The 27,952-nt window shown below is 29.7% G+C and overlaps 1 protein-coding gene across 1 annotated transcript in view; it reads left to right on the forward strand.

Moving 5' to 3' along the window:
• Positions 1-2,099: 2,099 nt before the first annotated feature.
• Positions 2,100-27,952, forward strand: part of LOC126742017 (disintegrin and metalloproteinase domain-containing protein 12-like) — an 80,787-nt gene continuing 54,934 nt past the window's right edge. Inside the window, exon 1 of the mRNA XM_050448540.1 lies at positions 2,100-2,443. Coding sequence (XP_050304497.1) covers positions 2,335-2,443 — 109 coding nt within the window. The 5' untranslated portion in view covers positions 2,100-2,334. The remainder of the gene's footprint in view (positions 2,444-27,952) is intronic.

The raw sequence follows: 27,952 nt of genomic DNA on the forward strand, positions 1-27,952 counted from the left end.
AATGTGGAGTAAATGCGCTTTCTTTTGCTGGGGCCCTTTTAAGACTATTTTATTTAGGTCGCGAATAAAGAGTGACAAAAAAGTAGACTGAAAAAGATCTCCATTTAAAAGTGCTCTAACTGCCAACATTTTTAATTTAGAACGACGTTTTGACCCTCAAATCCATCATCAGGAATCCCTTTATCCTGCTTTAAAAAAAATCATGAAAATATCTTAAGTGGCTACGAAGTTATACCCAAAATTAATAATGCAATTAATAAAAATCTTGATGCGTTTCAACAGATCAATTTTAATGGTTCTTGGACCCTTTTTGACAAAATCGCCTCTAACTTAAAAAATTATGAAGATATAAGAGTCGTTCTTATATAAAATTATTGGGTAATAAATTACCTTTCTTCTGCTAAGGCCCTCTTAAGAACATTTTATTCAGGTAGTAAATAAACAGTGGAAAAAAAGTAGGCTGAAAAAGAGCTGCAACTAAAAGTGCTCTAACTGTCAAAATTTTTAATTTAGAACGATGTTTTGACCCTCAAATCCATCCTCAGAAACCCCTCTATCTGCTTTAAAAAAATGATGAAAATATCTTAAGTGGCTACAAAGTTATAACCAAAATTAATAATGCAATTAATAAAAATCTTGATGCGTTTTAAAATTTCAATTTTAATGGCTCTTGAACCCTATTTGACAAAATCGCCTCTAACTTAAAAAATGATCAAGATATAAGAGTCGTTCCTATATAAAATTAATGGGTAATAAATAACCTTTCTTCTGCTAAGGCCGTTTTAAGAACATTTTATTTAGGTCGTGAATAAACAGTGACAAAAAAGTGGGCTGAAAAAGAGCTCCAACTAAAAGTGCTCTTACTGTCCAAATTTTTAATTTAGAACGACATTTTGACCCTCAAATCCATCCTCAGGAATCCCTCTATCCTGCTTAAAAAAATCATGAGAATATGTTGAGTGGCTACGAAGTTATGCCCAAAATTAATAGTGCAATTAACAAAAATCTTAATGCGTTTTAACAGATCAATTTTAATGGTTCTTGGACCTTGTTTGGCAAAATCGCCTCTAATTTAACAAATTATGAAGATATAAGAGTCGTTCTTATACGAAATGAATGGGGAGTAAATGCGCTTTCTTTTGCTGGGGCCCTTTTAAGACTATTTTATTTAGGTCGTGAATGAACAGTGACAAAAAAGTAAGCTGAAAAAGAGTTGCAAGTAAAAGTGCTCTAACTGTCAATATTTTTAATTTACAACGACGTTTCGATCCTCAAATCCATCCTCAGAAATCCCTTTATCCTGCTTTAAAAAAAATCATGAAAATATCTTGAGTGGCTACGAAGTTATGCCCAAAATTAATAAAAATCTTGATGCGTTTCAACAGATCAATTTTAATGGTTCTTGGACCCTTTTTGACAAAATCGCCTCTAACTTAAAAAATTATGAAGATATAAGAGTCGTTCTTATATGAAATTAATGGGCAATAAATGACCTTTCTTCTGCTAAGGCCCTCTTAAGAACATTTTATTTAGGTAGTAAATAAACAGTGACAAAAAAGTGGGCTGAAAAAGAGCTCCAACTAAAAGTGCTCTTACTGTCCAAATTTTTAATTTAGAACGACGTTTTGATGCTCAAATCTATCCTTTAAATGTCTTGCAATTAATAAAAATCTTGATGCGTTTTAAAATTTCAATTTTAATGGCTCTTGGACCCTGTTTGGCAAAATCGCCTTTAACTTAAGAAATTATGAAGATATAAGAGTCATTCATATATGAAATTAATGGGCAATAAATGCCCTTTCTTTTGCTGGGGTCGTTTTTGATCGACATTTTAACGCTCAAATACATCCTCAGGAACCTCTATCTTTAATTTCTTGATCATACTCTTTCATTGGAGTATACAGATTGATTCAAGGAACTCCTTTAATACTCAATGTACATGTACTACTTAGGACGGATGGATATCCAATGTTAATCCTTGGACATAATTCTGGATCAAATGTGTTCTCTAGGTATGGTACTGAAAAACCTACTGATTTAACCTGGCAACGTTGCTATCACACTCATATAGAACCAAACAAAAGCAAAACCGATGCGAGTCCAGTAACTTCAGCCAGCGAGCAGCTGTCTGTGTGCGGTGTCCGTGCGTTTTGTCTTTTGTTTCCTTACGACCGGAGCACGTCGTCGAGTCTCGGAATAATTTTATTTCTCCGATTTTTTCCCATTCATCCCCCTACCAGTTCCGGAACCCTCTCGGTTTTCGTGTTCATTCATAGGCCATAATGCATCGGACGAATTTTTCCTGAATGAAAAATTATTATTATTATTGTTATTATGGCACTCGTTTCGATTTTCTACGTTCGTCGGGTGGTGTTTTTATTCGTTATTGTTGTGCTTCAAGGTGCTTACACTGAGGATAACATTTTAGTGCAGAAACAAAGAGGTACGTGCTCTTTAGTTGACTAAAAATGGACTTTATATAACAAAAAGTCCTTTGTTGTTTATTGCTTTTTATATTTTAAGGGTAAAAACAAACCCATTAATATGCTATCTCTGGTTAACATATTTTTTACGTCTACTTCATTGTACATTATAAATTATTGCCCCAACTGCTTGAAAAGTCATTTTTCTTATGTATGTTTGCTTACTATAGACCATGCATATCATTTTGTTGGGCACCAGAAAGATGCCCAAAAACGGCTTAAGGATTTCTACTGCATTTTATTATTCATTTATGGTCTGAATGTCATATATGGTCACACACGTCATAATACCAGCAAGACGGTAATTACAAGCAATGGAATGGTTAAAAAACAAAAATGATAAACTATACATTCCAAATATAAAAGAAATCCTGATAACTAAACAGAAGAAGAAGAAAAGAAACAGGTACAAAGAATTTAATTAACTACAGCTAAATTATGTAGAATTCCACCTATTAATCATTAACTTACATACTTCATAATTGATTTAGAGTAGCATAGAATATATCAAAGTAGGATCTTTTAAATATTTGGGCACATATCAGTAAAATTCTACTTATTCGTAGTTTAAAATTTTTAAATTGATCTTAGGAACATTCATATGTATGTACTGCACTAAATCACAATATTTGTATTTTTACATTTTTAGAACATTTTTAGAATACAATATATGAAATTCACAGCCTATTGGTTCCTTCTGTTTAATGTGCTTGTGAACTGGAAGATGATGTTTGCTATTTAATAAAGTATTTATTAAATATTCTTATATTTCATTCCTTATATTTGTATATATTTTAAAAGTATAATATAGATACTTAAATTTTAAAGCCTAATAATAGTCTTTAACTTAAATGTCTTGCTATTTCTCACTTTAAACTCTAAAAGATTTGAGAATTTCTAAAAGGTGACCCCCAGTGTATATGATTGGTGGGAGGGTGATAGATATTCATGCCTTAAAATGGGTTAAACAAGGATGAAAATACTGCCTAAAATTTTTGCAGGAAAATACGTTTTAAGGAAAATTATTCTCAACTTAAAAAAAAAATTAATTTGACTGAAAATTCCCCCTTAAGTAAGAAATGCCTGGAAAATACTCAATTTTTCCATCCCATGCCTAAGAATCAATAAAAATTTAGACTTAAATACTTACATAGAAAAAATTGAAAATATCTCAATAACTTGAAAATGCACATATCTCTGGAACTAAGTAAGTTAGAGACTTGAAAATTTGCACATGGGTTCTCAAAGTAAAATCATTGGACACCTATTTCGGCGTTTTTCCATTACTCTTTTAAAAAAAAAGATATTAGCCTTGGAAGTTGAAAAAAAAATACTGAAATTCCTTTAGCAGAAAATGCCCATATCTCTGAAACTAAGTAAGTTAGAGACTTGAAAATTTGCACATAAGTTCTACAAATAAAATTATTGGACACCTATTTCAGCGTTTTTTTCATAATTCTTTTAAAAATAAAGATATTAGCCTTGGAAGTTGAAAAAAATATTGAAATTCCCTCAGCAGAAAATGCCCATATCTCTGAAACTAAGTAAGTTAGATTTTCTGGACTCGTTTTTTTTTTTCTAAATTTTATTAACTCATAACTGTCCTCCCTGTATACGGATCTGCTTCAAAAACTATATAGCTCTTAAGCCTTCATTGAAACTTTAGTCCTTAAAATATAATGTTGTTTAAAGCTTTTAAATTTGAGTAATTGCATTCCAAAGAATTTGACATTAATCAAAATAATACCATATTACCGAATGATGGGGTAAATAAAAAACACAAAGTCTCACTTTCTGGGATCCTAGACATATATTCTATTCTTCTATAGACTTATCATATTTCTCTCTTTAATATGGAATCTGTAAAAACAGTAATTACGACAAGGCGTTTATTTCAAGCTAGAGATATATCTGGTAAAGTTTTACAACTCGTAATCATAATAAAGACGTATTTTGTACGTGTATTCCATGACATACACAGTACGTATCTCAAATGACGTATTACGTACATTCTATGGATTGTACCCCAAAAAATAAAACATTTATAAAAACTTATAATATATATTTATTCGTAAAGATGTAAAAGAACAACAAAAAAATAAAAACAAATTGCGAAAGTTACGTACAAACAAAAAACCTTTCAAATCAGATCTACAGACGTTGTGTCTTAATCGTGTCATTTAGTCTTCGCCACTATTGTGAAATAGAGTTTTCAATCTTTTTCGCACTAAAATTATATTTTAAAATAAGCAATTTATTAATTAAAAAATAGTTTCCTCTTTAGTTAAAAAGTTAAATATTTTAATTTGTTAATATTTTTATTCTAATCACTGGGTTGCTCTTGCCACCGATCTTGATCAATTATCATGACAGATGCTCTACTATTCATAGTTTTTAGATATTGTGTAAATCATATAATGACTTTTCTATACGATATCAACAAGTAAATTATAGGGTATGATAGTCCTTTGGTAGAACACGAGGTATTTAAAAATATTTAAAAAAACTTTTTGGCATTTAGTTTTATGCATTAACAATAAATTATATATGTACATTTATGGTTTTCCACTACACGTATAATTTATGTATACTAACTACGTATTCAATGGGTCATTTTATAACAAAGGACATATGGATATAAAAATTACATACCTAAGACGTATGATTAGATATTACTATTTTTAGTGATACTAACGTACGACTGGGAATAAAACCTAAACTAGTCAATATTGCCAAAAATTTCTTATATGGTCAAAAATTAGACTCAATACATGTAGATATTTTTCAATATTTCTTTTATATACCCAAAAAACCCTAAAAAATTGAAAAATCCCTAAAGGCTATAAAATTAAAAGATTCATAGAACCAAAGGCCCATTAAGTGAAAAAATACAGAAAAAAGGCTTTTTCTTTAAATTTAATATTTCCAAAATTGCTTATAAATACCCCAAAAAAAATATCCTAAATTATAAAAAGAAATCCATTTTATCTTTAAAAACCAGTTGTACATTTTACCCAAAATCAGGTTATGATAAAAAAATCCTTTTTTTTAGGTTTTATTTATATTTTGTATCTGGTTTATTTTTTTTTCATTTAAAGGGTAAATTTACTTACTATAAACTTTATTACTCTTTTTTTTCTGTCTTAATTATTTACATTATTTATTTTTATCATTATTAATTAATTTCAAGGTTTTTTTTATAATATGTCTTGCATTTAAGTGGATCTATTGCTATCAGTTATAAATTCGCGAATGAATTCTATTTTGTCTATATATCAACTTTATTAATAAGTGTATTGGTATTCAATTATGGCAAAATAAACGGATTTGAATTTGAATTTTTTTGCTTTTATTTCGTTGTAATTTATCAATTATTGCCCCAACTACTTGAAAATGTCGTCTCCTTACTATAGGCCATGAATATCATTTTGTTGGGCACCAGAAAGATGTTTACAATACGTCATTTTGTAGTATTGTTGGGACTGAGATGGTTGGTCATGCCTAAAATTTGTAGTGTAAAATACCCTTTTAGGAAGATAATGCTAAACTTAAAACAGTATCAAAAGAATACTTAATCCGATCAAAAATTTTCCTTTTTTATACAGAAATACATTGAAAAATACTCAATTTTTCTACCTAAAAAATGCGCACGAATTCTTGAAATAAAATACCCACATGTTTTAAAAGGAATCCAAAATCAGTCAATATTTCCAAAACGAATTCTTATGGCTCAAAATTAATTTAAACGAAAATACTCAATAGATGTATTACTAAAAATGCCTTTTAAATACTAAAAAAAAAAACACTAAAAATATTAATTATTGCCTTGATGATTTTTTGTTCCATGCAGTTTAATTTCAGACATTTTTTGCACTGGATTTTTGTTCACTGGTAGTTACACCATTTTTTAAAAATTGTAAGTAGTTGAATGTTTTTTTATTTTATGATTACAGGTAGATTATTTCAATTTGTGAATATGTGATTTTTTCCTTCAAACTTTAAAACAGTTAAGCCATGAATATTTTAGCTGTTAATAGCTGAGTACATTTTTTTAGACTATTTTTTCTGTTTAAGCAATTTAATAGACTGGTTTTATTATTCCAGATAGTTGAAAACACTGGTCTTAAAATTAAGCAGTTTATAAATATTATGATTTTAGGAAAAACATTTTTGGTATGATTTATGATTACTTTTCCAAAAGTTTCAGTTGTTCAAGCGTTAATTTTTTATAAATGAGTGAATTTTATTAGGCATTTAAGGATATTGGTTTTTAATTTTAGTCAGTTGATGGAAAATTAATATATAATAAATATCACCTTTTTATAATCTTATACTGTTAACCTCGAACTTCAGGGAATTAACCAGTGTTTTTACTAGATTATTCTAGGCACTAGATAATAGGTATTATTTGCTCAATTTTTGTTCCAAGAAGCTGGTAGTTATGCCATTTTTTTTAAATCATAAGTAGGTGAATGTTTTATTATGTTAAATTTTTTATCTTATCTTTTTAGGCTGATTTAATTGATTTTGTGCAATTTATGACTTTTTTTCAAAATTTTGAACAGTTTAACTATGAATATTTTACTTAATAGCTGCAGAGTTTTTTTTTTGGTTTAATTTTTTTCCAAGATTATTGAATTGCCTGGTTTGACAACAAAGGACTTTAAATAAAGAAAATACTGAAAAAGGTATTTTGTTTTAAATCCAATATTGCCAGAATTCTTTATAAATAGTCGAAAAATAGCATATATATAAAAAATTAAAAGAAATCGCTTCTTATCTTTAAAACAAACATATATTTAACTAAAAGCTTGCTAAAAATGCTTCTAAAAAAATACATAAAGCATGTTCTATCATATAATGCTTTTTAAGAAGCACAAATACCCAATATTTTTTCAAAAAAATAAATCCCAAAATTACTCAACTAGTTGAAATTTACCCAATAACAACAAATACAAATTACCCTTTATTTAAGAAAATTTTTAAAAAAATCTCCAAAATTTCACCGAAAATTCTGATTTTTCAAATTTATTTCCGAAATTTTCAAAATACAAAAAAAAATACATTTTAACTCAAACGTGTTTCTTTTTTATACCTATGAAAAATATTTAAAATATTCGCTCAAAAATTGCGTTTGAATATCAAAATAAACAAACTCATATTTAAATATAACGTTACAATAAAATACGTATTTTTTCTCAGTAAACAAATGTACAATGCCAATTTTTGTCAAAATGTGGAGAATGGTCAAGAAAATGCACTCAGGCTATAAAATAATAATTTTATTTATTTGCCAATAAAATTACATGCAAAGTGCAAAGCTACGTCAAAAAGGAGAAAAATAAATATTAGAGCTACCAAGAAGTAGTCAAATTCAATTCAGACCAATATAAATGAAAATATTATAAAAGTATGTAGTAGAATAATAAAAATTAGTCATTATTTTACATATATGGCGCCTAATTATGCATATAAAAAATATAATTTATAAAATGAAATAACTTACAAATATACCAATAAAAAATTCAATAACTTGCCTAAAATAAAATTATATAAATAATATAACACAGTAAAATAATGAAAGTAATAGTCACCTACAGCAAAACTGCACTATTAAAAGCGCAAACACATTTTTCTCTTAACTTCCCTGAGTCAATACACAGGAAATTCATCCAGACCTACTGAATACTCCTCAGGAAGATCAAAGATAATCCTGCAGAGCCCAATTTCATATACTAGCTTTAGAAAAACGAAGGAACTATTCCTAATAAAAATTTACAAAACACTATTACAATTTTTACTGCATTTCACTGTAGTTCCAAGGCTTTATTATAAGTATTTCTGGACCCAATTTCACGTTAATTTACATCATAAATTGACAGGAATTTAAATTATTTTCAAATATAAAGCAAACTAAAACCATTAAAATGTGAAAATTGATTTTCTTTTAATAGAATTGGTAAAGAAATCTGAAAAATATGAAGAAAACTTCAAATCTTTTAGGCTGTACAGTCCCGCTATTTTGGGCATACTTCACCTTTTTTATATGTTTTGTATTGCTTTCTACATTGTTTAGATAATGTGCATTAAAAGTTTCATTTTTTAAATGAGCTGATCCCTATGTAACAGTGAACAGTAAATAACCTATATTTACTTGATGTGTTATTGACTAATTAAATTATGCATCATAAAAAACTTTCTGACTCACTCGGGACACGCCAAGAAATCGATATACTTGGAAAATAACTAAACGAATGCAAACGTTACATGTATAGACCGTCTGTTTTTTTTTTAAATTTAAATGTCTCTGAACAAACCGGATTATATTTATGTTAATTTAATAAAAAAGGCAGCAAGTATAACACTAGAAACTCAAATGAAATATTAGAAGTACCTACCAACTAGCCAAGAATTTACTTTTCTGTCGAAAAAAATTACAAAAAATTCCCGAGTACGATGTCCAATAAGTTGGTTTAAATTAAGGATTCGCTTCCTTAGAGTCGAACGTTACATCCTAATATTTCGTGGGATAACTCAAAAACTATTTAAGATATTTTAGTCACTTTTTATCACAATAGTGGGCGAATTCCTGAGGATATACATATCTAATAGTACAGTTCTTGATTCAATTATAAGACACCATACCATATAAAACTTGTCTGGTCCAATAAACGACTCTTTAAATCTGATCGGCCCCGCAGTTTATTGGATCGATACCCTGGTATGCGACTAAAAAGATTGAGTGTAATGGAGCGGAGCGAGAAATTTAATTAAATTTACTTAAGATTTTCCTCGAAACAAATTTAAGCCTATATAGCCTTGAATCCCGCTTATTTTCTAATCCGGATCCAGACAACAATATTAATTTCTCCATCCACTTAACACACATACTCATCGCGTTCGTATTTTTAGAACAGCGGGAGCACGTATGTCCTGATAAAACAACACATGAAACAATTTTGAAAAAGTTTTATGAACCGCATGCATCGGTGGTGAAAAAAAATGTTATAAACGACGATAAAAGGAAACAAATGCAACGCATCCGGCCAAAATACGTCATTGAGGCGCGTTTTTTTTTTGTCACATTATGGTGTTGGTTTTCACACCATCGTCATTATTGTGAATGTGACCATTTTGATTTGGCCCTAAGCCCTGTTGGGAAGTGACAAAGGAGGGTTTTTGTGGGCTTTTGAAGTACTTGAGGCCATCGAAGGTAAACGAGGGGATCGCTTGAGATCTGTAGGGATTTTTATGTTTTTAATAAGAGTTTTTGGTTAAAAAAAGTGCTTTTTTCCCTTATGAGAGTGATTATATCTACGGGAATTTTAGGACTTCATATCTTCAAAAACTCTTGAAACTTTAGTCTGCATAACTGATTCTAACAAAAGTCAATTTTTAATCTAAACCAACGTATTGCTTATCAAATTCATCCTTGTCAGTTGGGCGCCAAAATATTACCAATTAATCAATCAATTAATCAATTTATTAATGCCAATATACAAAATAGTATTCACACAAGTCAAGAATTACAAAGGTAAAAAATAGGGTGACTGTTTATAAAAATTGATAAGAAAATTTTTCCTAAAACACTACATAAAACTCATTAAAACCAAAACACAATGATTGATACACATACTATGAATAATACACAATCACAATATGTCTTAAATAAAATGCAATATATAGATAGGTACTCAATATCACAGATAGAACAGGAAATTTAAAAACTCTTCAGTTTAATAGAAGGCATTAGAGACTAGAATTTGTTTTATTTTATTCTTAAAACCTTCCAAATCTAAATCCTCATAGTCGGTAGGAACTTTATTATATAACTTAATAGCTAGAAATCTGGGAGCACTCTGACACCTTGTTAAGCCTTGGTAAATTGGAACTAGCTTATTTATGTTTCTAGTATCATAGTTGTGTATTTCACCATGTACTTTATACCGATCCCTATTCCTGTGTACACATTTTTTCAATATATATACGGAAGGTAGGGTAAGTATTGCCTTTATAGAGAAAACAGATCTACAGTCCTCCCTGCAACCCAGCCTACCCAAAATTCTGATTGCCCTTCTTTGTAGTAAAAAACAACCTTTTTGTTTGTGGGGCATGACCCCACGCTAGAATAGTATAATGTGGCTATGGGATGGAAGGTGCCAAAATAGGCTGTTCTTAAGCCAGATTCAGATAAACATCCAGCTAGGCGACGAAGGGCATATTTAGATGTTTTTAGCCTTCCGGCAATAATATTAATGTGGGAATGCCAGTGAAGTAGAGGATCCAATAAAACTCCCAGAAACTTAATAGAAAAATCCTTTGATATGTCAGCTGGTCTCAGAGTAAAAATAACTTTGTTGGTCTTGTCTGCGTTGAGGTGCAATCGGTTCATGTTAAACCATTCCTGAATTCCCCCTGCAATACTCTCAATTTCCTCTCTACGGTCTCAAGAGTATCTTCGGCACATGCCACTATTGTGTCATCAGAAAAAATGGTGAATTTACCAGATGGTTCAGTTAATGGTAGGCCATTTATATAGATCAACAAGAGGATAGGCCCCAAAACAGATCCTTGGGGAACACCTATGGTTATCCCACTTTTTGCTGATGACACCCCACCAACACTTCCCATCTGATCTCTATTGGCCAGATAGGAAGCGAGAAGTTTAACAATATTGGGAATGAGTCCAAATTTAGAAAGTTTTTGCAACAATATGTTGTAATAATGCCTTGCTCAAATCGCAGAATAAGACACTGCCATATTGCAAGTTATTAAATGCATTTAACAAAGTCTAAAATGGTCATAGTGGTACTTTTACCCTTCCTGAAACCAAACTGGCTGGATGTGAAAAGATTGTTACCCTCAAAAATTTTCACAAGTTGAGCAGCAATACATTTTTCAAAGATTTTTGAGATTATGGGCAGCAAGGAGATAGGACGGTAGTTCACGGGCCTATCAGGATCACCCTTTTTAAAAATAGGTATTACCCTGGCTGATCCGAGCACACCTGGAAAAGTGTTCTCCCTGAAGCATCTGTTTATTATAGTTTTGTTACTGGAGCTATGATAATGTTTTTAACAGACTTAATTAATTTGATATTTAGCCCATAGATGTCTTGACTAGTCTTATTTTTTAAGCCATCAATAATCTCTCTTAATTCTATGAATGATAGAGGAGAGAAAGAGAACACATTCTCCGGCATACCCAGAACAGAAAGACTTTGGATTGGGTCACCTTGCGACAGTGCAATGTCTCTAACAGTATCATGGGCAATACGTGAAAAGAAATTATTGAAATCGTCAGCCGTTAAAGTACTTTCATGAGATTTTTTCGTTTTTGACGTACCTACACTACTAGTAACAACTTGCCATAGAGCCTTAGTTGGATTAGAAGCTGATAAGATGGATTATTTATCATTGTCTTTTATTTTTGCCTCCTGTATAGCAGCTCTATAAACTTTTTGAAAGTCCTTAGACTCCTCCTCAAAATTTCTGTTTTTGTATTGTCGAGACACGCCACTCAGCAGCTGTAGATGATCCCGCATGGCTTTTAGGTTATTGTCAAACCAAGTTATTGTATTTCTCTGATCGGTCCTCACCCTATATGTTTTCAGGGGAAACGATTGAGTATATGCTTTTTCTAGAGAAGATATTTTGAAACAGTCATTGACAGCTATACTCTCCTCTGTCACAAAATTCCAATTATATGAGGAAACCAGTTTAAAGAAAGACAATATACCTCGTTGGGTCACAGGCCTACATACTTTATGGTGGTGCAGAGTCCCACCAATAATACTCTCAACGAAAACTTCGAGCTCCTGTCCAAGATGATCTGATATCCCAATATCGAACACACTGGATTTAAAGGAATCAGTACTGAAATTTGTAAAAATGTTGTCCAGACAAGCTCCAACTCTTGTATGGTCTGTTATAGTTTGTTTAAAACCATAGCTCCCCATAATGTCAGAAAGGTCAAGGAAATTCTGCTGATCAGTATTGAAGTGGACATTAAAATCTCCTACAAAAAAAATTTTTTTATGTGTACCAATTTTATTTATAATTGATTCAATTGAATTTAGGAATTGTTGGAAATTTTCTGATGGAGACCTATATATTGCTAAAGCATATACATTTAAGTCATTTAAAAATGCTGCACAACATTCAAAACATTTTTACATCATAATCTGTTACTTTAAAACAATTCTTAGTATATATACCTACTACCCCACCATTAAAGGATGCTCTCCAGCATATGCTAGCTTATTTGTAACTACCAAGCTGTAGAACTTCTGCTTCTTCCTTTTTAAGTCAATGTTCCGAGAGACAAACAATATCAAATGACTTGTCTTCTAAGAACGCCTCAAGCATTTGGGCTTTATTTCTTACACATCGGGTGTTTATATGCATGATTTTTATTGTTTTTGGTTTTAGGGTGTACTCTTGCCTTTGGGTTTTGGCGCTGAAGATTCCGAAAAAGGTTTACAATAATTCCCTGTGGCCACACAGACGCAGACTTGTAATCCTTTTTCTTTTCTAGTGTGACTATCAATTTAAAAGAACTGTATCTTTTTTCTTTGGTAGTTTTCATCTTTTCACAGAAACATTGGTCTCTCAAATTTTGACTTTCCAAAAAGTTCAAAATATTTTATAATGTGAATACTAATAAATGAAAATTCACAGGTCTGGAATATATTGGAATATAAGAGCACAGAGTTATACATGTTTAGGCCCTATACTAAAAAAACAGCAAAAAAAAACGCTAACACTACATAATACAAATCAAGGGTAGAGATTAAAAGGTAAAATAATAAAATAGGACGAAGACTAGTTACCACGTTATATATGTGCTTTTTTCTTTTTTATCAGTAAATACAGGAGTAGATCTAATGATGCCTATTACAAGCGAAACACGAGTAATCCTTTGACTTGATGTTCCAATATATTTGAGACCTGTGACTTGTAGTTTGATTTTGATTTTAAAAAAGGACTATTTTTTAGGGTTTATTTTTGTTTTTGCAAATTTTATGTTTCAGTATTTATTTTAGAGCCTGTTGGCATTTTGAAAATTTTTTATCAATTTAATTGAGACATTTTTTAAGAAGAAGAACCCACTAGCTTGTTGTGAAAGAATTAATAAAATATTTTAAGAAGTTTTTCAGTAATGTCCCGAAATATCAACAATTAATTAAATAAGACGTTTTTGTGCTATTTAAATTGCCTATTTATTAATTGTCATGTACTCATTCCTATATTGCTGTTTTCCCAGATATTTTTTCAGAAAACTCACCATAACTCCGTGAGTATCTTTAACTTTAAGAGACGTTAATGTATGAAATTATTCCCTAAGAAGGGCTTAAGTTTCGTGCAAAAACCATTATCAAATGCGTGGAATAATTTATGAAGTATTTGTTTGAAAACTTTTTTATTGAAATCTGATGTTAAAGTCTTAGTTTTCTAAAGTGATGGAAAGTTAGGTAAACCAACTATAATTTTCTTAAAAAGCATTTTTTCTCAGGCAATTATTTTCTGCAAAAAAAAACATTTTTCATTAACCCTACCCTTACCCCCCCACCCACCCCACATACCTTACCAGTAAGAAATTGTTTTTAAAAATCATTGTTTCCTAAAATTATACGCATGAATAACAGCTGGTTTCGTCATTATTATTTAAACTAATAACACAGTTTATTTATTTATATCTGATATAATTATATATATATTTATTAATACATATTTAAGACAAAACCGTGCAATACTATTATTATATAACTATAACTATTATATTACATCGGATATTATGGATGCAAAATGGTAATTTTTTACCAAAATTTCTTACTGGGAAAATATTTGGGGTGGGTGGGGGGTTAAGGGTTGGGTTGATGAAAAATAATGTTTTTGCAGAAAATATATATCCAAAATTTAAGTCAATAACACTGTTTATTTAAATTTAATATAATTTTATATATAAATATTTAGTATAAAAACAGCGTTATTAGATTGGATAATATGGACGAAAAAAAGAGATTTTTCAAAAGAATTTCATCAAATATTTGAGGTGCAGTAATTAGAGTGTAAAAACTAGATATATAAAAATAAAATATAAAAACCGAATTTTTAGCTAATAAAATACAGAATTTTCATGAAAAAAACCCACTTAAGTATCTGAAATATCACCTTAAAAAACACGTTACTCATAATTAATTATTTTATCTTAACATTTTTTTTTGTCAAAATTTACCGTACTTTTACCAATACTAAAATTATTCGAAAATTTGATTTCCCTAAATTTTTTAGAAACAATTAAAAAAGCAAAATTCATAATAATGTTAATGTAGAAAATGCATCTTATACCTCAAGTAGGTCGTTTATATTATCAAAGTATATAGATTTCAACTATAGATTTCAAAAAAGTATATAGATTGTTAGACTGTGATATTATATTCTTAGGCATTTTGTTTACCCAAAAAACTTACTATCTGGCAAGATGATAAGAATTTAAGATAATTTTCAGTTACTATTTGCATTGAAAATCATTCGAGCTTAAAAGTTTCTCCAGTCAATAGACTCTCGACTTACAGGCACCGAATATTTTCCATGTATTCACAGGCTCTCTTTTAACCTCGCTTGTAAATAAATAAGGATGTAACATGCATTACTTTCTCTCATACATATATAACTTACAAGCCATATCCATATCAGATGGCTTAACCACAATATAATATACCACCAATATCACCCACTGAAGTACCTAAAATGGCTTATAAAGTTTTAAAAAATCCATTAAACAGCCTTCTTTTGAATCGCTTAATTCGAGGTTATATGCAATCACTTTTACATAATAAACCACTTAACGACGCCGCCAGTACCTTGTAAAATCGTTCGTTTCCTTTAAGTTTTGCACAAAAAAGTGGTCGAATATTGACGTGTTGACCACAACAAAAAACTAAATTGTGGCTTATATTTAAAGTGTTTTTTTTAGGAGTTTTAATGTTCAAGGCACTTTAAAATTGAATTTTTAAATCTTTTTAATTTTGTTATAAATTGCATTAAAAACACCACTGTAATTTATTATTTATATAATAGGTTCGAACGACTCTGAGGCTTCCTTCGGGGTTTTATTGAAAATCACCTATTCTACGATAATAAAAGACAAAAAGCAATTATTATCAATGGCATGTTTTACATCGTATTCGACCCCTTATACATTAAACGCTACTACTAATTAAATAGACAATTTACAAAATAGATTTAATTCTGAGAAAATTATGAATAAACTTTAACGGGCTTCGCCTATCTATGAACCATCTGATGACACAGATTTTTCTCAGAAAGATGCTCAGTAAGTTGAGAAAACGCTTATTACTTAATTTGATGCAAATTAAAGTCAGGATACTTTAAAACTTGTATATTTAAGTTTAGCAGGTATTTAGTGCGTCAGAGTAATGATTCACAACAGATGCAATGGTATTCGTATAAGTATCATATGAGACAGTCAAGTACGTTTTACAGGAAATGCTTAATTGCTATACGTGCACAAACTCTTTAAATAAAATATATAAATGTATTTTTATTTATTTTTATTATTATTTTTCTAATGTACATTTTTTAAATATAACAGATGTTGTTACTTTTTAAATTGATGCCTTAATTAATGATAAATTTAGAGTTTTTTTTTTAACGGAGTTTTAAAGAAAAATCCTCCTATTTGTTTCAATCAGTTTAAAATAATTAATACTTTTTACTCTTCCACTTTTCGTTTTTAGGCCTACATCATCAATTTTTGCTTAATTATTTAAGGTAATAACTTGGTAATACATATGGTCTAATTTTTATTTTATTAAAAAATAAAAATTGAACGAAACTCCTAAAATTGCAAAAAAAAATTACTGTTTCCAAATAAGGCAAAAAGCATTTGTTTGCCAAATTTGTCGCTATTAGAGTTCATTGGAAACTTGAATGCTGATCTGGATCACGTCATTACTATCTGACATTTGCATGCTGATAATGACTATCTTAAGAATCGTATAAACAACATCGCTAATTTCAACCGGATTTTCTAATCTCAAAGGTTTAAGCTTCCATAACAAGCTGTAATTTAATGAGTTTCCTGGAATTATTGCTATAGTAGCCGAGACACTACGGAAGGCTTGAGAATAATAAATCAGTTATGTTAGGGAGCATGAAGTACTGGCTTATACCAAGATGACTGGAGATCAGTCTATTTTCCACTTCATAAATATTGTGATAAAAGATATCCTCTGGACGACCTGAATTCACCAGGAGAAGATGCACTAGGGAGCAAATTCTTAATATTAAACAAATCATTTAGAAGTCGAGAGTTTTATACTTTCATTTATTTTTGTTTTGTCAGTTATATTACAACTTTTAATAACCTAAAATGAGAAAAGGTCTGGTCTATTCTGTTGTCAATGGGTGTCCCCGATTATATAGTGCATATCGTACAATAATTATATAATAACGATATTGCAACGTTGGTAAATGCTTGTCTGATGGAGGTGCCACATGCAAAGGTGTGAGACAGGGCTGTTTTCTCTGGCCACTTCTTTTTAAGATCTGTAGTGAATTTATCATTGATTATCATAAGTTTTGGTGATGATACGACCCTGATAGCTGCCACTTAGAAAGACATTCTGGCACTTCTGAGCAGAATTAAAGAGTCAATTACCCTGAAACTCATTGGACATTTTGAGGGTGTCAATATTTGGTCCATCTTGGAGCTCTAATAGAAAATACCGGGGAATGTGATAGCGAAATAAGATAGCGTACTTATGTTGGTAAAGCAACAATAACATAGTTAAATAGAACATGAAGAGATTGAAATATCACAAAATAAGTGAATATCTTGGTTTTTTCGATCTTCTATACTGTCAAAGAAGTAGATCTGGCTGAAATCTTGAGAGTATCCTAGAGCGTATATAGAACAAATACTTCGGTTCTACAAGAAATACGTCCATCAAAACATTTGTCCAGTAATGTGTACTCACAGTTTTCGAACCCATCAGACATGTGATTTGGAGAGTATTATTGTACAGAGACAAGCTAATGACCAAAAGACGTGGCCGATTATTAATTCGACGGATGGATATTACCAAAAAATTAGAAAAAGCGGTTTATCTGTCAGCTGATCAAAATACATGACGCGATGCATCCAAAACATTGAACCTCGTTGATATGGATCACAATACATCTCTGAACATATTATGATTAGAAAGAATATATATGATTATGATTAGAAAGCATAATATAATATAATATAATGTACTTTATTTAGTAACTGGCTAGCACATATAACAAACATTTCATTATACATGTGTATAATATAATAAATTCCTTAAATTTAAATTATAATTGATTCTTTAAGAAATTCCATCAAAACAGTGATTTTTGTAAAGCAGTGGTTTTAACATGTTGAATATTGTAGTTTTAGTTTGACCGAATATTGTATTGATAGAAATTTTATTTTTTTTCCAAAAACGTCGCTAAATAGTTAGGTAAAAGACTATGTTCGATTTCAAAAATTAATGTAAAATTTGCCTTTTTAATATTTTTTTCTACCGATAACCAATTTAATGTAGTGTACATAGTTTCAATTAGTGTATATTTACCACAGTTCAAAATAATCCTCATAGCTTTATTTTGCTGTAATTAAAGCCTATTTATGTTTTCTTATGCACAAGATATGAGTAAAGCTGAACAATAATTAAAATGAGGCAATATAATAGTGTTAAAACTCAGTTTTTAGACCATAGTGACAAACGAGTTGAAATACGAGACAAAAATTAATTTTTTTACCTAATTTTTTACAAACATAATCTATGTGCAATAAAAAGTTTAACTGTGGATTAATAATTATCCCCAAGTATTTAATTTCAGAAACAAAATCAACTTGATCTTCATTTATATTTACAGTACAACCTGATTCATAAAATTTATTACAGTTTGTCTTTGACCCCAACACAGTACATTTTGTTTTCTTTATATTAATTATTAATTTATTTTTGCACAACCAATCATACAAAATATGCATCTCAGAGCAAACCACAGTGTCGTCCGCAAACAAGTTAATAAATGTATTACGCAAAACTGCGTTTATATCATTTATGTAAATTATAAATGATAAGGGCCCAAGAATACTACCCTGTAGCATACCTAGTTTGCTTAGAACCTTATTTGCTAAATTAAATAATCATTAATTCATTTTAATACAGTACTTTTAACTCCATATAACTTTAAAAAAGAAAAGAGTTTATTAAAAATTAGAAAAATCTTGGAACAAAATATGGAAATTTTAAAAATAAATTAACTTTGAGAGGCCTTACTAAAATGAAAATAAAAATGTTCGGGAATGGGAATATTTCTAACTGATACAACAGTATCTAGTCCAAAGTTTGCAGACGACTAGGCAGTACTGCCGGCGATAAAGAAGACTTGGAGTATATGGCACGGAAACTAAAATAAACCTGAATATTGAAGAAACTTAGTTATTATGTAGTTAGTTACATTGGATAAAAAGGGTTCAAACGACAAAAAAATAAAAACGAGAGTGATACAGGCACCTAAAACTGTCTGAAAGGAATTCTCTAAAGTAAAAATATAATAAAACGTAGGAAATACATTATATATAGCACAATATATATGGTAATTCAAAATTGAGTGCAGAAATACTAGGGCGTATTTACCAGCCAAAAATAAGAAGTTTTTTTCATAAAAACGTATGTCCTACTAGTAACTTGTTTTGTTTTTTAGATACAGAGTATAAAAGTTTTTTAATAAAAAAAAAGTTTTTTTTGTTATGAAAATCTGCTTTTGTATGTATCTGTTACTTAGGCTAATTTAAATTTTGAAAAAAAAAATAAATGAATCTCAATAATCGAGGCGAATTTATTATTTGTTTTAATAGAGCCATGCACAGATTTTGATTTTTTTGCCTGGAAACAAAGCTAGATACGAGTAAGGCTCAAGAGGCAAGAAAGTTACACTATTGACCGATTAATCTAAAAAAAAAAATAATTGTCAAAAAAGCGGTGGCGTACCATAATTTTACCTTTAAGTATCAAGTAGGTAGTCCCTTATTTTATTCCCACCAAAGAAGGACCTTTATAATAAGCCTACCAAATTTTATTTAAATCAGCTAAAAGAATTTTAAATAATTGATAAAAAACCGATTTTATTAAAAAAGTTTTACACTCTGGATCTAGAAAACAAAAAGTTAGGACATACGTTTATATCAAAAAAGTTTTTATTTTTGGGTGGTAAATACGCCCTTGTGATCTTTGCACTCAATTTTAAATCACCCTATATTTAATATACGGTTCAAAAACTTGTAAAAATTATAAAAAAAACATAAAAGTATAGTAGACGCAACTGAAATAGATGCATTGAAAAGATTAATCCGAGTATCAAGATTGAAAACATCTAGGAACCAACGGGAATTCAGGACAATTAAAACTGACATCAAAGGAAAGCAACTTATATGGTATGGACATGTACAACTACAACAGACTTAGTAAACAAACAATGAATTAGGTACTATACAAAAAGAACTTGGAAACTTAAGTGTAAGAAACTTAGATGATGGACATTAGGATAAAAAACCTAAGTCTCGTAGATTAGGGATTTTATAGACAGATGCACAATCTTGTAGTAAAAATAATTAGGCTAGAAAAAAAGAAATTATATGCAATGTCACCAGAATACCACAGATGATAAACACTTATAGGAATGATCTAAATCTAAAAAATCTCTAATCTCTAAATTAATGACTACTTTGCTTCTGTTAATTAGAAACAGTTGCTAATTTGCTTAACAAGCATGATCTAAGTTTTTCATTTTGTTTAGCTGCAGTTAAGAAAAAACAGTTTTAAGCCTAAAATTATTAATGCACACGGTTGTAATTCAATTTTGGGTCAATGTTGCAACACGATATTCCAAAGCTCTCTCCACATATTATAAACTGTTGCCTAAAAACTGGGTATTTCCCTGATACATGGAAAACTTCTCTCTTAACACCTTTGGTTAAAATTAATATTCCAATTAATTGCTGCTATCTTAACCTATTATGAGTTATTGTAGTATTGTTTATTTTCTATGTCTAGACAAAGTCACTGCGTATTCAAGTTGCAAAATCAATGTTGCAGAGTACAAATTAAAATTGGAAAGTACAAATAAAGCAATTATTTATTTATTTATTTATATCCCAAAATTGCCAAAAAAAATCGAATATGGAAGAAAAATCTTGCGTTTGTTTGTCGAGTTTGACATCAATAATAGTTTATTAGGGCTTAATTATTTTTTTTTTAAATCGATGCATGTTTTTAGGTAAGAAAATTTATCAAAATTTTATGTCTTTTTTTAGGGTTTAAACCTCATTTTACTTTGCAATTACTGTATAAATAATGTATGTTTCTTACTTAATTAAGCTCTATATAGTCTCTAAAAATTTTATTACAAACCTAAAAATCCTTATAATTTTTAAGGATTTTTTTCTACAAATTATTTTTCTTTCATAATTATGTTCCTTAAAGATATGATAAGCATCGTTTTATTACTATAACCACATCATTCTATTGACTGATCTTTCTTCTTAGAAACATCAGTCATCGATAGGCGAGGCCCCTCATTAATTCCCCATTTTCTAAGAATTCATTCTCTCATAAATCAAATTCAAAAAAGGCTTTTAATACTGATTTTTTTGCAACTAATTCCTTTACTAAGCCCATCGTGAACTTGGAAGTTAGCCACAAAATGGCGCGACTAACGTGCTTTGCTTAACCAAATATTCTCACGTACCGAATAAATACGTGTGACACATAAAAAAACGGCTTTTTATTGGTTTTAGGAAGTTTCTCTTTGGCACCTGTAGGTTGCCTTAGAAGAGTTTAAAGTCGAAATTTCACACAAACTGCGTCAAATCTGTTAGTGTCCTTTGTGGCACGGATTATTGAAAAAAAATTCAGGTAGAAGTATGTTTTCAAAGGCTTTTGTTATGGCTGTTAATTTTTTGACAGGACCAAAACCTTTAGTCTACAAGCAAGCGTACAAAAGTAGTTATTTTAATATATTTCGGGTAATTAAAGATGTCCTTAATATAGCTCTTGATGAGTTAAGTTGGCTTCGACTACCTCTAAACAGCATTCTAGATTAAACTCACTAAGTACAGGTAGTCAAGGAGTAAAATGGTTATTTTCGTAATTTTTCCACAATTTTTTTTTCAATAATTTGAGGATCCCTAATGCACTTAGTCAGTTAATCAGACCTAGAAAAAGGTAATTCTTTTAATACTTCCAAGCAGTTGAAAACTGGACTGCCTTGAAAAAGTTTTTTTTTTAAATAAATTTACTACATGCATTTTAGTCCAGGAACCAAATGTCTAAAGAGTTTATCTATAATTAATCCTTAATTGTCTAAAAGGAATTTTTCTCATAAATTTTCCAGGGAGTTGGAAATTATTTTTTAATCCTTTGAAGTAACTGAAAACTGTAAAAACACAAATGTCCTCATATATTATAGAACAAATACATTTTAGTCCAAGAGCCAGACCTGTAAGAGGTTATATTTGTAATTGTTCTTGTAGAAATTTTTCTCATAAATTTACTACATACTACCCTAAGGTCTGGAAACTACATTTCTAAAAAACTATTTCAATATAACTGAAGCTTGGATTGCCTGGAAGAATTTGTTTCATTAATTCCAGGCAGTCCATTGATGACTGGAATCTGTAACAAAGTTAAAAAAAATTCTGCTGAAATTTATCCAGGAATTGTGGTCTCCTTAAGATCCTTAAAGCAGATATTTTAATTAATTTCTGGTAATTGAAGATTTTGCACATTTTCTAGGATTTCCAAGATTTTTAGGTCTTTAATGTATGGGTCTATGTAAATAAATATTTGAGTATTGAGTAATGTACCTTTTTATGTATTAAGTTGGCTAAATAGCATTTAAGATTAAATTCAGCAAGTACGGGCCATGCCAAATATATTTTAGTTCAGGAGTAAAACTTATGAATGGTTTTTTTTTTCCAGTAATTGGGGTTCCCAAATGTCAGTTAATCCGAGTTAGAAATAAGGAATTTTTCTAGTACTTCCAGGCGGCTGAATACTGAACTGCCTGGAAATGTTGTTTTTCATAAACCTACTACATACATTCTAGTCCGGTAATAAATTTTATGAAAATTTATTTTTTATCCTGAAATAAACGTTAATTACCCTTTCTCATTAATTTTCCAGGGAGCTGAAGTTTATTTTTTTAATCCTTTCAAGTAGTTAAAAACTGGACTAACTAAAAAAATATACTAAATAGAGTATACTAGTCCCAATCACATTTTAGTTTAGGACTAGATCCTATTTAAAGTTTTATTTAAGAAATTTTTCTTATACCTTATGGGTCCTAAATGCAAATTTCTAAAACGTAATTTTTGTCTTCATATATTTGAGATCAAATGCATTTTAGTCCAAGAGTCATACCTATAAAAAGGTATTTTTGTAATTGTTCCAGTAGACATTTTTCTCATAAAACTACATACAGGAGGTTTCACTTACATTATTTATAGTCTCGATGCTAAATTGTTATCATAATATTTCCTTAGATTTTTTCATTAATTAAAAAATTAATAATTGTTGATCAAAAAAAAGTGAAAATTAAAGGGTGCAAGAGACCCAAAAAGATTAAAACTTGATTACTTTTAATTTTTTATTAATGTAAATTTATTCAGGATGGAAATAAGTAAATGTGTTATGTATTGACTTAATATAAGTTTGTTTATCTACTTTTCTAGGTCAAACCAAACAAATTAGTGCCACACCCCTTTTACTAATAAAAAACATTTATCGAATATAGGATTGTCAAATGGTTAACCTTGGATTAAGCTTTTTATATGCTTTTTCGGTACAACTAATCTTTTTATAAAGAGAAATAGATTTAAACGGAATGTTTTTACCACATTTTCGAAATATTACGTCCTGGATCATCTGGAAACTAAGTTAAATAAATATTATCATTATTATACAAAAGAGTACATAGACGAAGTCTAGCATAGGTCTAGCAAACTTAATATACAATTACAAGAACCAAAAATATATGGATTATGCAATTATGAAAACAAATAGATAGAATGAAGACCATGAGATACATGATATTTGTTTTGAGTTTGAAAAAAAGACACATTCCCCTTTAAATTATAAAGAGACTTTCTGTAAAGTGACTTTTAGAAAGATAGGACCTAAGAAAGCTTCACGATTTATTATCGAATCCATAACAACCTAATTTTGCTAAAAGTAAATAACACGAGTGCTGTAATGTCACCCCTATTTAAAACCTCAATGATTTCTTCAGAAACTTTTACTAAGACAGATGTTGCTATCCGTAGCCAGAGTCACCCTCCCGAATTATGTTATTTGTGATGAAAAAATTATAAATTTGTAATTAAGTAAATTAACAGTAATAAAAAATCATTAATTTAAGAACCTTGTAAAGATGCCTTTAATTTTTTTAAATTATCCTGGATAGAAAATGTGTTTTCTTTAAAAAAATGTCTGAAAATTGGCTCAGCAAAAAGTACTTAAACTCATTGAATTTTAGAATTAAAAGAATTTTTTTGGATACAAAATCGATCCTCTGGAATCCCTGTACAAGCTGCTGAAAGAAATATAAAAATATCTCAAACGCTTTCCAAGCAGGATGGATTAGGCAATTATGGAAACAAATAGATAGAATGAAGTCCATGAGATCCATGATATTTGTTTTGACTTTGAAAAAAAGACACATTTCCCTTTAAATTATAAAGAGACTTTTTGTAAAGTGACTTTTAGAAATATAAGAACTAAGGAAGCCTAACGATTTATTATCAGATCCATAACAACCTAATTTTGCTAAAAGTAAATAACACGAGTGCTGTAATGTCACCCCTATTTAAAACCTCAATAATTTCTTTAGAAACTTTTACTAAGACAGATGTTGCTATCCATAGCCAGAGTCACCCTCCCGAATTATGGTATTTGTGATGGACAAATTATAAATTTGTGATTGAGTAAACTCCAAAATTTTGAAATTTTACTGAAATAATTGCTTTAGGTACCAGCAGGAAAATAACCCCTTTTTAAACAGCAGCTGATCAATATTGTAGCATATCCACTGAGATACTGTCATTACAGAAGGCATTATTTGAGATCCAAAACCATTTTTCGAATTTACAGTGATAAAAAATAATTAATTCAAGAATCTTGTGAATATGCCTCTACTATTTTTTGAATTATCTTGGATAGAAATTGTGTTTTCTTTGGAGAAAATATCTGAAAACTGGCTCAGCAAAAAGAACTGTAACTCATTGAATTTTAGAGTTAAAAATATTTTTTTGGGTATGAAATCGATTCCCTGGAATCCCTGTACAAGCTGCTGAAAGTTTCCAAGCAGTACTCATTTTAAATCTAAGATAATTTTTTAGCCCTCTTTTGGTCCTTGACTCATAAAACTGGTTCTAGATCAGAAGCTTCTTAAGCCACGAGGCACGTTCACATATGGAAATACTTCATAAGAAGTAGCTTAACTTTCAGTGAAAACCTCATAAAAATTCCTGAAATAGTTTTCAAATCAATCCAATTAGAAATAGCACCTAAAAGTCTCTTTAAAAGGCGAATTGAAGTTCAGATTTTTGGCCTTGTCTCATTGCAGTGCATAGGGATTATTCTATTAAGTGTATGATAAGTCTTAGTCTAATACTGTAGATCTAAACAGTTTGTTGTCATCTGCAAACATCAAGATCTTGAAAGCTTATTAATACCACTGCTATCTGAATGACTATAAACTGATAAAAAATAATCATTAATTCCCTCAGGATTTAGAAGGTTTACAGGTATAGAATGGTTAGGAGGATTTTTAGGGCTAAGGTTATTTATTGGTTTCTATAATTTTTTACTATTGTTGCTGTGTCAAAGATTCAAATATGCATCATTCGTTTTCTGCTCAATCACCCCCATATGACCGTTTGTTTTTTCTATATCTTTAACAATTAAGAATCTTGATTTTTTTTTGAAGTGTTAGATTTATGTGGTATTATAGTGGCTATAAAAGCATTCATATAAGTTACAGAAAATCAGGCAAAATGTATCATAATTCTTCAGGTTTAAATACAAAATTGTTCAACAAGAAAGCCCTAACTTTTAATGAAAACCTCGTGAAAATCCCTGGAATAGTTTCCAAATTATGCTGGATAGAAGTTGGGTTTTCAGGAAATCTCTATACTGGTCCTTCGAACTCAATTAAATCAATTTTTTGTGATTAGCCTAAAATTTATGCCATAAGACAATATAACCGTTTATTTCACAATGTACAAATTTTTAGGTTTTGAATTCGATTTTCTATAGAATTCTGGGAAAATTGTCTACGTTTAATAAAAGGTTTTCCACTGCATCAAAAGAAAAATTTAAAAATTTTAATAAACATATGCAATAGAATAATTAGAAAGAACGTCGCAACAGAATATTGCATTAAATATATTGGAACAAACGTAATTGATGTCAGAACGTAACAGAATCAGGAAAAGTTTCTTTTAACTTATCTCTTTTATTAATTCAAACGCATTTGTAGAAATATTTTTGGGTATTTTGAAAAAAATAGTTTACGAAAAAGACATATAATTACAGTAATGAATAAATCCTGTATCGAAATGCCTTGATGAATATCCGATCTAATTACTATCCGATTGCCAGAGATTCAAGTATGCTTTTTTTGCTGCCTAATCATTTTAAAGAGGATCATGATTTCTTTTTTAACATATTAGATTCATATACTCTTATAATGGCTATAAGAGCTTGCTGTTGGGCAAATTATATATTATATACTTACTCGAAAGTTATAAATCTTCATTTTCACTCTTACAAGTTGAAAACGTGCCATAATTCCCTTTTATAAGCGTATAACGCTGAGGTACATGTACTACCTACGACCGAAGGGCATCCGCTCATCTTTTTTTACCTGAAACGTTAATACAGGGTACAGGACACACCGCAGGCAACTTATTTCTTTTATTCGAGGCACATGCACTTTTTGAATACAAACGGCAGCTGCATATGGAAGATGTTCTTGAAATATACACCTACGACTGGTTTTACAATGTTGCCGGGCGGAGTATATCTACTTCACTTCCGCCTCTTTCAAGGGATTTAGTTTCCTGAGCTTTTTTTTTTAATACTTTTAGATGATTAGGACATCTGAATTGAACTGTCAATGGATATATATACATATCATATGGTGAGAAAGTACATAGATAGTTAAAGAAGCTATAATAAATTATTCAAGAGTTTCTTGAGCACAGTTTAATTTATTATGAAGAAGGTCGATGGGGTCGTTGCCTTTAGGGCTGCGGTCGCCAAAATTAATGACCTTCGTTTTATTATGGCGACTATAATGTGATAAAGGCGTGTTAGCAAATGTTATAGCATAGCATGTTAAATGGCATTAATTATCCTTTATTAGGCTATACTGAAAAAGCATATATTTGCACATTTTGTTTTGATAAAATGAACTGTATCCATATTGGATGATAATGGTTATGTTGCTTAAGAAACAGCTGTCTGTAAAGAAAGGAATAAGAATGTTAAATACTGTAGGCTGAAAATTCTCATTTGCAAAGAAATATATTTTTGCTTCCGAAAATTCTTAGGATTTTACCGCAAAATTTAAAAACAACAAGTGAAGGTGTAGTGATAACCAAAAAAAATTAAATATTGAAATAACACAGTTTATTACACGAAATTATAATAGTTTTAAAAAGTTATTGATAAAGTAAATTAAAGTGCATTTGTTAATTATTTTTGATTATCAGTTTACGTAGTTGCCATTTGTCATAAAATTATAATTCTCTGAAAGTCGATTCACTTGTTTTGCAATTTTGTTTGAATTTTCAATTTCCTCCATGTTACTGCTTGTGCCTCCTCCGCTCCTCTGCTCCTTATAGTAGAATAACATATTTATTTATTTACTTACAAAGAAAACAAAAACCTTTTTTTTGTGTCTTTGTAGCAATGTAGGAAATGAAAAATTTTGAACACAGGCCTAATTTGTGGTCTAGTAAAATTTTTCGTTTCATTCTAATGGATTCATTGCTTAATTGAGATAATATGAAAAATAAGAATCACATTAATTTTTGTTAAAATATCTAAGTTCTGTCTATAAATTCGATTGTGTATTTGTGAAAATTCCGTAATATATTGTATTGTAGATTGTTTTTTAATTTTTTAGTTTTATGCTACTCTCTAGATCCTTTCGAAATTTTACTTTTCTTACCAAGTTTTTTTAAATGCATAGAAAAAACATTATTTTATTTCCATTTATTGCGGTAGGTCAGAATGACATGGCGATATAATAATGAATATTTAATTTTTTAATTTTCTTTCAATATTACCTTTTCATTTCTATACCATCCTGCCTGGGTTTTGAAAAATGTGTTTGTTTTCT

This window comes from Anthonomus grandis, chromosome 11 (genome assembly GCF_022605725.1).
Source record: "Anthonomus grandis grandis chromosome 11, icAntGran1.3, whole genome shotgun sequence".
Classification (NCBI taxonomy): Eukaryota; Metazoa; Arthropoda; class Insecta; order Coleoptera; family Curculionidae; genus Anthonomus; species Anthonomus grandis.